This window comes from Ylistrum balloti, unplaced genomic scaffold (genome assembly GCF_031769215.1).
Source record: "Ylistrum balloti isolate Yb309-2 unplaced genomic scaffold, AGI_CSIRO_Ybal_v1 Utg369954, whole genome shotgun sequence".
Lineage (NCBI taxonomy): Eukaryota > Metazoa > Mollusca > Bivalvia > Pectinida > Pectinidae > Ylistrum > Ylistrum balloti.
The window spans coordinates 232,748-245,506 of NW_026782055.1; the positions used below are offsets into that span (position 1 = coordinate 232,748).

Sequence of the window (12,759 nt, forward strand, 5' to 3'; positions counted from 1 at the left end):
ATAAAACAAGAAAGGTCAAGCAGTTATGTCATGTTCGTTTTTACTTGACACATACACAGAAATGTCATGTCCTTTTCTACTTTATAACCACTCAGTACTGACTTCTTTTTGTCATGCCCTTATTGTCTTAAAACCTGTCCATAAGGGTCATGTCCTGTCCTCTACTTGAAACCTATCCTGAATTTTCATGTGCTCTTTTGGTCATCTAACTCAAACAAAATTTCGTTTAAAACATCAACAGGGGTGGGCAATCATTTTTCTTCAGTTCAAAAAGCTGATTCAACTCCTGGGGAAATTTATGATATAAAGCTGAAATCTTGCTTAAAATTCTTCTCTTCCCTTCGTATGACAGATCACCTGAAGGAGGAGGAGACAATGATTTCTGAAATAAAGTATTTAGCCGACAGATGACCGTTAAGGCTCTTGGGCCTCTTATTGAGTTAAACACTTGCCAGAGTCTCGTGTCCTTTCTGACTTAAAACCTGCCCACCATTGCCATCCTCTCTTTGACTGGAAGACTATCTACGATTGTCATGTCCTTTTTGATTGGAAGCCTCTCCACGATTGCCAAGTCCTTTTCGACTGTAAGCCTCTCCACGATTGCCAAGTCCTTTTCGACTGTAAGCCTCTCCACGATTGCCAAGTCCTTTTTGACTGTAAGCCTCTCCACGATTGCCAAGTCCTTTTCGACTGTAAGCCTCTCCACGATTGCCAAGTCCTCTCCACGATTGCCAAGTCCTCTTTGACTGGAAGCCCATCTACGATTGCCATATCCTCTTTTACTGGAAACCTGTCCCCGATTGCCAAGTCCTCTTTGAATGGAACTATTCCCGATTGCAAAGTCCTCTTTGACTAGATCTATCCCCGATTGCCAAATCCTCTTTTACTGGAAGCCTAACTACGATTGCCATGTCCTTATTGACTGGAAGCATATCCAGATATCCCATGTCGTTTTAGACTGTGCCTGGTCTTTTTTTAGTCGGAGCCCTCCAGAAGCGTAATTAAATGTTCCCCATTTGTGTGTTAATTAGCTATTTTATATTGTGTGTGTTACATTTAAATATAATACGTGACGGAGTTTGGAAATGTTCCACTTTTGTTTGTCAATATTTAAGCTGTTCTGTATGATGAGTGTTACATCTGTCTTTAGTACACTCCTTAGTTGTAAAATGTTCAACTTTTATTTGTCAATACATGTATTTAAGGTTTTATTGTATGATGAGTGTTACATCTGTCTTTAGTACACGGCTAAGTTGTAAAATGATCCACTTTGTCAATATTTAAGCAATTCTGTATGGTGAGTTTTACATCTGTCTTTAGTACATGGCTAAGTTGTAAAATGATCCACTTTGTCAATATTTAAGCAATTCTGTATGGTGAGTTTTACATCTGTCTTTAGTACATGGCTAAGTTGTAAAATGATCCACTTTGTCAATATTTAAGCTATTCTGTATGGTGAGTTTTACATTTGGTTTTAGTACATGGCTAAGTTGTAAAATGACCTACTTTTGTGCGCTAATTAGCTGTTCTGTGTGATATTTTTGAAGCAACTCATTCTCCACTTCTGACATGTTGTTTCATATTCCTATAATGCACGGGATGTTTGTTGAACGTTCCCTATGGCCACGAGGCCTCGCGGTCAATCAAGAAATTAGAGATTATAATTGTATGCTTTTTGTGAAAATCTACTATATGCATACTTCCATTTTTGCATGTAAATATGGATTTGATTAAATCGTTCCACGTTTGTTACGTATCTGGTCGTTCTGTATTGTTTAGTTTAAACATATTTTATTGACAATGACATTGACAATAGGATTAGTCAGTAAGTTTTACCAACTTATGAATGACTTCTCCTACAACATACACATAAACATTTACATAAATATGATCACGTGGTGACATGAAACTATTATAATAGTCATTTTTATGTAAAATGTATAAGTGGACAAAAAATAAAGAAAGAGACAGAGAGATAAGAACAGGGTATGGCATAGGGAAAGAGAAATAGAAAGAGGGATGTAGAATGGGAGAGAGAGAAGGAGAAAAAAAAGGGGGGAGAGAGGAGAGAGAATTTAAGTGAATTTCCTGACCTTCCTAGGAATGTTTGGACCGATTTGGCCATTTTAAGGTTATCATCCACAGAGATATTAGAGTCACCATTGCAAAGAATATTTACATTAACAATACCGTCATACCATATTAATTCTTGGTATAGTGCTCTACGTTGATCAGCATATAAAGGACAATTAAAAAAAAGATGATAAGAATCTTCACACGGGTGCCCACATTGACACTCTGGTGAATTTACAAGATTAGCCCTAAAAAGATCATAATTGAGTGGACTTGCACGGTTTCGGAGACGACAATGGATGATATTTAATTTTCTGGAGCCATAACTAATAAATTGCTTGTGGAGAGTACTATTCACAGACATAGATTTTTTAAGATTTAGCTTGAAGGAATTTAAAGTGGGTGAATTTCTAATATCATTGTTCAGGTTGTTCCAAAGATTAGTTGCAGAAGGAAAAAAAGAATTATGAGATATTTGTAAACGGAATTGTTGATCTCTCATTAAATGGGCTCGTCTTAAATTATAGGGGACTAAGTTACCAACAATATCAGGTAATAAATCAATAAGGAAATCAGGTACCAAGTTGTTAACTCTCGAGTAAAAGAGGGAGAGCTTCCTGGCTTCTCTTCTTTTTGAAAGAGGTAACCATCCTGTTTCTCTATATAGAAAATCTATTTTTGTGTAAATAGGTAAACCTGTGACTATTCTGGCAGCTTCTAATTGGATTTTTTCTAATGACAGGGAATTTGTTTCACTACAGTTGCCCCATACCTCACATGCATATTCAAGAAGTGGTCGGATATAAGTTAAGAATAATTTCTCTAAATTATGTCTATTCAATATGAGTTTTAATTTACGTAGGGTTGCAATATATTTTGAGATTTTACTAACAATATAATCTACATGTAGGTTCCATTTACCGTCGTTAGAAATAATAACAACACCTAAGTGTTTATGCTGATTGGTGATTTTGATAGGTATGTTGTCGAAAATGAAAGAGGGGACAAAAGGAAGTTGAAGATTTGAAATGATAAGGGCTTCGGTTTTTATGGGATTGAAGGACATCAGCCAATCTTTAGACCAAGTTTCAAGTTTTCGGAGATCAGATCTTGCTGCGGATTCAATTTGATTTAAATTACTAGAGGAATAAGAGAGGGATGTATCATCAGCGAAAAGTCTAGACAGGGAGATAAGTTCGCAAGAAATATCATTTATGTACATTAAGAAGAAGAGTGGCCCAAGGACTGAACCTTGGGGTACACCGGCATTTATAGGTTTGTATGAAGAAAGTGCATCTTTTATAAAAACTGCCTGTTTTCTTTCATAGAGATAGTTACGTATCCAGAGAAGAAGTTTTCCACAAATGCCATATTTCTCTAGTTTGTGTAGAAGACCTTTATGCCACACTCGGTCAAAGGCCTTCGAGAAATCACAAAAAATCAAAACAGTATGCTCATATTTTTCCAAAGAAGTAATTATTGAGTGATATAATTCAATGAGTTGATGGGTTGTAGAATGGTTGGGTAAGAAACCTGATTGGTACTTATAGATAAGATCATTTTGTACTAAATGATTGTATATGTGTTTATAAACAACACGCTCAAATAGCTTACCCAAACAACTTAACAATGAAATAGGCCTATAGTTTGAAACAATACTTGGATCATTAGCTTTAAATACGGGCATAACATGGGCAATTTTCCAGCCATTTGGATATATACCAGATGATAAGGAATAATTGAAAATGATAGATAATGGTACAGAAATTTCAGTAGATAGTAACTTTAGCATTTTGTGACTAATACCGTCGGGTCCTGATGCTTTGTTTGTATCAAGTATATTGACGATGTCTTCAATTTCTTTAGGTAGTAATATTATTTCATTTAAGACTGAATCAGTTCGCCTCTCAAAAAAGGGTAAAGCTTTATCAAGGTCAGTTTCTAATAATGTACAAACAGAACTGAAATAATTATTCAATAATTCACATTTACTGTTGTTATCATATATAATTTCATTAGTATTATTGTCTAAAAGTGGGGATATGTCAGTATGTTTACTAACTTTTAAAATATTGCGAAGAAGTTTCCAATATGCCTTAGGGTTGTTTTTGCTATTATCAATAGTTGAATCTATATTTTCATAAAAAAATTCTTTAGCTCGTTTAACCATGTTGTTATAATTATATAGTTATAATTGTATGCTTTTTGTGAAAATCTACTATATGCATACTTCCATTTTTGCATGTAAATATGGATTTGATTAAATCGTTCCACGTTTGTTACGTATCTGGTCGTTCTGTATTGTTGTCTGTTAATGGATCCTGTATTACGTCATCGATTATCAGAAAACACCACACAAAACCATTATCTACATATTTCTCCTTATAAAGCTAGGTCATAGTCTCAAAATAAACACTACGGTACGTCAAAGTGCATTCCTCAAAATTTCTTCCGTGTAATAGTGATATTCGGATCAACCCCTGGAATGGATAACCTATTGTAATTTATGGTCCTTTACAGATGTTTGAAGTTTAAAGAAAATCCCTAAAGAAATGAGCCTTTGAATCGCTGACAATAATTTTCTAAAAATAGTAACACTGACCTTGACATAAGTTACTTCTTAACCTCAAACTTTGTCTAGATGTTATAGTCATTTAGATTTGTGAATTTTGGTGAAAATCCTTCGGGGGAATAAAGGTGCTGGAGTGCTGACAAGGACAAGTTAACACGACGCTACCAAAATTGGAACACATTTTGAAGAAATGTGTAAAAATATTCTATCGAATGGTTGAATCCTATATATTTTCTTGTTATTTCACATGAAGATTCCTTCAACTTTCATTTCATGCTTTAGTAACATGTCAGTAGTGCACGTGTCTATAAGATAGGACGCGGCAAGACATGCCAGGTTCACCAATGTATTTCAACAGGTATAGAGGTACCCCGAAGGGGACGTCACTTATATCCAGTATATTTATAAAAGTAACTGATATAATCTCAAGTACTTTTCTTCGTTTTATAAAAGTTCACTATGTTCTCAATAATCTCAGTCACTTATCTATCAAAAATATTAATTTCAGCGATACTTTTCAATGTTTGATATCATGACAGAATCGATGTCGCATTGCGACATTGCCCGGATTTTTTTGTTATAATTCCATTTTCAAATTTTGATTAGAGATGATTAACAACATAGAAGACATGGGTTGATAGAATTACCAGAATTACTACTTATGAATACTTTATATCTGATTAACAATTAATATTCACTTGTGTTACAAAATATGAATTATCGTCAAATCTTCGGGAAGTGTTCCACTTTGGGTAACGTCATGTACGTTATACGTACAATAACATCCCTTCCCTCCGACATTCATTACGAGGGAATAATTCATAATGTTATATCACATACACTGCTAATAAAAAAACACCGACTAAAAATGCTACGTATACATTAGTGAAGTTATGTGTAAATGTTCACCATCGTATTAGCAGATTTTTTTTAAGTATTTGAAAAAATGGTAATAATACAGTTTACTGTTTCATTCAACGTTGGAAATCTGGTGACTTCATTTTATCGAATTCGTAAACACCAAATTTCAGGGATTTTTTTTCTCAAAATGTCAGGAATATTATTTTGATCATCTACTAAGGGGAGACTACTCTGTGACGAATCCGCGCGTTTTAATTAGGGGAGAAAATAGTCGTTGCACCGGTTAGGAAGGTCATTGGTATCAAAATGGCTGCAATGTTGAAAAACGTGCGGCTTGCCGTCTCATTGAACCGACTTTGCTTCAGAAGTCAGATATGTAAACTAACGACCGCAGCATTTTCACACAAATGTCATCGAAGATTATCACCAAATTTCAATAACCAGACTATCTTGTCTAACAAGGTAAATTTCACGATCCATGTTATGAAAGTTATTCACTCTTCCAAATAATATTTTACGTTTTAGGCATATTTATTGTTCGTCCTCAAAAGAGAGATGTGCGATAGTAATAAGGCTATCGTAGTGCAGGCTTTAACATTCGTTTAATTTTGTCTTTCCTGACTTTTTATGGCTTGGTAAAATATTGAAGCGTAAAAATAAGTTATTGAAAAGGACGGTCATGTCGGCCTACCGGGGCACCGGCAAATCTGGCTATAGAGGCAGATTTACTTATTAACGTTAGTCAGTTTGTAGAAAATATGTATGTTTACGGGGCAAATGTAAACATACAGGTGAGGTTAGGTAACCTTTCTTCCGTGCAGACTGAAAAAAATGGATGACAAATCATGTAAGTGGAATGAATGTTTTGACGTATGTGCTCAATTTCTCACATTTTTTTTTTATTTCATCGTTACAATTTTTCAGTATTCATAATCCATGATCACTTGTTATTGCGTAGCAAATGCTAAATGAGTACCAACAGTATAGCGTCATTTACTTGTTGTGTTCTCTGTGTCTTCAGCATGTTTCCATGCAAAAGAAAAATAACCTGCAATGAATGTGACTTGTGTTGTGAAGCAAGTGAGATATAATGTTTATTGATAAGGAAATAAGGAGATTTCATGTCTCACCATTGGAACATGTGGAGAAAGGGTTGCAAGTACCAAAAAATGCAATGAAAAAATTCAATCTGCTCATCAGAAATTGTCTCCTATGACAAAAATCATTCATTCTAACAACCCACTGGTTTCATTGTCATTTTTTCATGTGCAAACCATCACCATGATTGTTACCAGGTATAACTTACACGATTTACTGTTCATGTTTTTGATATTCACCAAAGAAATGTGTCCAGACCTCACCAGAATGTTTACATACACCCTATATTCATGCAGTCAGATTTTAATAAATAGCCAAATCTTCCTATATGGCCAGATTTGTAGGTGCTTCAGTAGCTAACATTTGAATTTGAGATCATCATCTTGACCTGTCGACTAGATATTGTAGGTATGTTTCAACTAATTTCCAAGGAAACTAAGAATAATTCATTCAGATGGATAGAAACTATTTAAGAAACCCATGGAAGAGGTTTGAATTTAATAATCTGAACATTGCCAAAGACTAATGTGTCACTATTATGGCTGTGTGTGTAGGGGTTGCAATAATCACTCCATGTGGTCACCATTCACATGGAAGTTGAATGCTGTGGGTAGCTGGTTGTAAGTGACCAGCATAAGCAAATAATCAAATTATTTCTTTCACATCTTGCCATAACAATGTGCTTGCGTCAGCTGGTGCAACTCGAGGCCCCAACACTGTATTACAAGCTAAGTGATTGGTAAATAGATGTGGACCACTGAAGGGGTTGTTTTGTCAAATTATGTCGAATGTTCCAAACTCGGAATAAACTCCACAACATTTATGTGCAGTCAATATGACAAAAGCCAATTTGACATCTGGTACCCTCAAAAAACATTAAGATATATATCATTATGATTTTAAGTTATCTTGCAAGTAAGGATATTTGTTGGAACGAATAAAAAATATTCAGGATTTCACATTTTGCATTTAGCATTTGGTATACCGCAATTTGCATGAAGTATTTAACATAGATATCACTCTGTGTCTCCATAGCTGTATTTAATGTATCTTCCTTTCTCTCTGAGGCACATGCCTGTTGCTTTAGAAGTTTTACAGTTTGAGTCGGATAATTATGAAGCTGTACAAAAATGTATTGTACATGTAATTGCATAACAATCATCATTATATAATGCATCATCTTAGTCATATGTCAAATGATGTTATTGGCCTCTGTTTTCTGCTGTAACTGCAGCAATAAATAGTAATTATTGAAATATATTTCACAGATTGGAGCGACTACTCAGAGGTTTTGTACATCCAGGGTTACAATAACAATAGAAGAAATTCAAGAAAGAGTGCTGAATGTTATCAAGGCATATGATTCAATTAATGCAGAAAAGGTATATACTTTTGTTTCACACTTATGCATTACAGGTGAATAGTATCCCTTTGGTCAGGACATATGGCAAGGTTGGCCCTCCCCTTACATTGAACCTCATCGAGGAAAGAATATTACTCACTCTCAAGCTCTATGATAAAATTAATCCAGAAAAGGTAATAATCTATGGTTTCAAATCTGTTTAGATAAATGCCAGACTATTTCAGATTCCATCTTTGTGTTGTTAAGCAGTCGTAATACAAATTGTTGCAATGAAGTTGAATTAAGTTCTCAAACTTTTGTCTGCAGATTTTAAATTCTGAATTTTGCTGATGATAATGCTTCGGCATTTCTTTGATCAATTCAGTGATTATGTGTCGATTTCTGATGTACCATGACTCCTTTGTTATCTACGTGTAGATTGTATTTTTTATTTTTATTTTTGACTGAATATGAACATGATGACTGCTTGAGTTGATTTCTCTTTAAGATTTCTATAGACATGTTTTCTTCTGAAAGAATTGTAACAAGTACTTAAAGTATGGTTATTATCTGTTCTTGGGCAAGGTCGCTTTTATTGAAAACAACAAAAAATTAGAAAATTGTTTCAGATCACTAAAGAAGCCATATTTGTTCACTGCAGACACAAACACTTGTCTTGAGAAAACCTTTGTCATGCTAAGAATATCATTGTCATCAAGTCAAGGTCAATACTGCCAAATGCTGAGTGTTAAATCAGTATCATTCTATTGAGGGAAGTTGAAAAGTATTGTGAAAACTATCAGATTTGTTCAAAGGTCATAGCTAACATTTCTGAAAAATATTTTACCAAAACTTGTAATCATACTGTTGGCAGAGTGGTGGGTCAGAAGTATAGGAAGACTTATCAATTTCCTAGATCTTTGTAACGTAACAAATACTTTTTTCATTTGTAGCTTGAACTCAGTTCGCATTTTATGAATGATCTTGGACTTGACAGTTTGGACCACGTGGAGATCATTATGGCTATTGAAGATGAATTTGGTAAGTTTTCTTTAATGATGTACCTGATATTGTATATTAATGTATACCAGGTACACAAAAACCCCATGACATCAAACTCCTTTGGATATGCCAATAGTTTGAGGAATTCATGGTATTCAAGTAATTAGAATTTGGTCGTAAACCGTCAGGTTGTGAACATCCATGAACACCCAGTGCCTGTGAATGAAGTGTGGAAAATTTGTCATTTACAACACTGTTCATTTCAGCAATATGTAACATGCTGAAAGCTCATTGTTGAGAAAGACGGTCATATGATTAATACTTTTGCATGGTGTTATTTCAACAATTTAAAATGATAACAAGAAATTAATTCCATATTGTTATCATTATATTGTTAATCTATATGTATTTTTATATTGTTAACCTGAAGTACAGAAAAAATATAGGGGGAATCATTTTGCCTGTTTGCCGATATCCTCATGCTTGATACACAAAAAAATTTACATTTTACCAGTGGTTGATTTTGTCCTGGTTTCTGTATTTCAAGAATACAAATTTATAAGAAATGTCGTATAACTGATGGTAGTACAGGTATAAAATTGTGTTACCATCAATCCTGATATTACGTGGTGTTTGACACCTGTATAAATACACTGGAATGTTTGGAAGCATTACACTGAAGTTGCATGCAATCATATGCAACACAGTGTGGAAGTGTGACACCTGGTCAATGATATGCAAACAAATGGCTAAAGTTAGAGGAAGGCAGGAAGTTTGAGGATGTTAAGATACAGTGGGGACCATGCAATCAGTCCGATGAATAAGAGGTTTTAGAATAATTCTGGTTAAAGGAAGTGGCATTTCACTGTATGTTTATTAGCAAAATATCAATGTATAACTCAACCTCTAAAGATTTATTATGATTGGAGACCATGTTACCTTTACTGTAAATATATAGCTCTTAAAATACTAATTAAACAATATGCATGAAATATTCAAGTACTGAAGGATTTTGAAAATTGTAAATATTTTTGAAGGAATCACATCAATTTAATCTGATCCAGTCTTACATCTGTGTTCTTTCTGTTCCAGGTTTTGAAATTCCTGATGTTGACTCTGAAAGACTGCTTACTCCACAAGACCTTATTCGTTATGTAGCAGATAAGGAAGATGTTTATGATTGAATAATTTTTTTTCTAGGTAATTATCTCCCGACCTCCATTTTTCTAGTACCATTTAGAATTGATTGAATTTACTATTATCTGAAAGTAAAACTAAGGAATATCTACCCAACTCAGTGTTAGAAAAGAAAAGATTATCATCATAAATGACATGTCTTTAGCTGTATGAATTGTAATAAAGGTGGGTTTGATTTTTTCCATTACAGACACAGCAACTTATACAGCACAATAGTGTACCATGAGAACAATTAAGACAAGAGACTTATGCACTAGACTGATGATAACAGTTCTGTTTGCGATGGATTGGTGTGAATTTTATAAATCGCAGTAAAAAGACTCATAATTGATTTTGAAAGATGAATCTGCTTCTGAACTGGATGAATGACAGAATAAACGTGGGTCTAAGGAACTTTTCACTATTGTTTGTAATGAATGCGAAAGTGTAATTATGTATTAAATCTTTTAAGAGTAGGAATTATGTTTTTTTGTTAAATTTCTGTGTTTCACACAAGTTGACAAGACAAACAATGTGAAGGTAACTTTGCAAATAATTTCAAGGATCACGTATAAATAAAATCCAGGTCAAAATACAAATGATGTCAAGGTAGCATCACATTGATGTCATGGTAACATCAAACTGATGCCATGTCAACATATCAATGATGTCAAGGTAACATCACACTGATGTCATGTTAACATCACACTTATGTCACCTTAACATCACACTGATGCAATGTAAACTTCCATTGATGTCAAGGTAACATCACACTGATGTCATGTTAACATCAAATTGATGTCGCGTTAACATCACACTAATGTCACCTTAACATCACACTGATGCCATGCAAACATCTCAGTGATGTCAAGGTAACATCACACTGATGCCATGTAAACATCTGTGATGTCAAGGTAACACCACACTTATGTCATGTTAACATCATAATGATGTCAAGGTAACATCACACTGATGTCATGGTAACATCATAATGATGTCAAGGTAACATCACACTGATGCCATGTAAACATCTCAGTGATGTCAAGGTAACATCACACTGATGTCATGTAAACATCTCAGTGATGTCAAGGTAACATCACACTGATGTCATGAACCTCAAAAAAATATGGACATGTCAACTAAATCTCGATTCAGTGAAAAAAAACTCAAATTAGATGAAACTAGGGCAAAGTGTAAAAAGCAAAAACATTTCATAGAGATTCCTGAAAAGTACAAGGAGGATAAGACCAGGTGTTCTGGAATAGTAAGTGCCTTCTTCGTTGATGACACCCACCATGTAAATCTTTGTCATCCTGGTAAGTAATGTCACCTTCCCAAATAAGAACAATATATACAACAACATAAACTAATTAGTACCAAACACGTCCCACTTCACATAGCACTAGAAAATATTTCCCAATTAGGATAATAACTGTAAAACTTCCACATCATCTTCATCTGTCTGCATCTCTCAAAACCATATGTTGTCAGATTGTCTGTAAGTTGCTCACATCTTGCATCGGGGAACAAGCTCTTTTGAATACCAAAGCACAACAGGGATATTAAAAGTTAACATTACAAATGACGTGAAGTTAATATTACAAATGATGTCAACTTAACATTACAAATGATGTTGAGTTAATATTAAAAATGATGTCAAGTTAATATTAAAAATGATGTCAAGTTAATATTAAAATGATGTCAACTTAACATTACAAATGATGTCAAGTTAATATTATGAATGATGTCGAGTTAATATTACAAATGATGTCGAGTTATGTTACAGATAGTGAAACTGCTGATATTACAAAAGATCTTTGAAGTAGGAGAGGTTATTCATCAAATTAATACGCATGAAAGTTAATCTAATCATGCAGAAAATACTTTATAAAAACTGCATGGAAAAATGTTAAGGCTATCATATAAAAAATATGTTGTCTGAAAATATTTGTTACATTGAAAAATACCCTATTATAGTATACTACAGTTATCTCACACCAGACATTACACTTTGAAGTTGTTTACCACATTGCGTATATATATTTTTAGGTGCCACAATAATCTGTTCCTAGTATTAAGCTGTGTTACATTTTGAAACTAACCGAAGCTATGCTACAAGTTAGTACTGTTCTGACAGTTTTCACCAGTCTTGTTAATATGACTTGCCCCAGTCATAAAACATGCAATGCATTTCTGTATGGTATAAAGCAAGTAAAATTTCGTGTCTAAAATGAGGACGAGGAGTTGAAAAATATTGAATAGTTCTGAAACAAATTGAGATCAAGAAAGCTGAAAGATTTGCTCGTTGGTCATTTAGTTAAATCTACAAAGACTTCCAGAGTTATACTTGAGAGAAGTACCTAAGCATTCAGAAAATCTCAAATTGTTGACGCTGTAAACCAAATCACACTGTCAACTACACTGTCAAAAACGTAGTCCACAAGTGAAAACTTTTCAAAAGGTCATATCAAGAATTCCATGGAAGCAGATGTGTTGCCTGCCCAGCAAGGTGTTTGGTGATGAGTTTCATGGAACAATAGCCATAGATAATCAATGTATTTATTAGGTCATCTGACCCGAAGGGTCAAGGTGATCTGTAGTCATCATGCTTCATCCAGCACAGTGCCTCAAGGGT

The 12,759-nt window shown here is 34.2% G+C and overlaps 1 protein-coding gene across 2 annotated transcripts; it reads left to right on the forward strand.

Moving 5' to 3' along the window:
• The first annotated feature begins 5,802 nt into the window (after positions 1 to 5,802).
• On the forward strand, positions 5,803 to 10,604 carry LOC132547408 (acyl carrier protein, mitochondrial-like). 2 transcript variants are annotated; one of them, XM_060211166.1, is made up of 5 exons: positions 5,803 to 5,968; positions 7,873 to 7,986; positions 8,900 to 8,987; positions 10,041 to 10,148; positions 10,336 to 10,604. In XM_060211166.1, exons 1-4 carry the CDS (start codon positions 5,813 to 5,815, stop codon positions 10,130 to 10,132), a joined length of 450 nt encoding a protein of 149 aa, XP_060067149.1. In that variant the 5' UTR covers positions 5,803 to 5,812; the 3' UTR covers positions 10,133 to 10,148; positions 10,336 to 10,604. The 2 variants fall into 2 exon arrangements, with proteins under 2 accessions (XP_060067149.1, XP_060067148.1); XM_060211165.1 differs by lacking the exon at positions 7,873 to 7,986 and adding an exon at positions 8,021 to 8,140.
• The last annotated feature ends 2,155 nt before the right edge of the window (positions 10,605 to 12,759 follow it).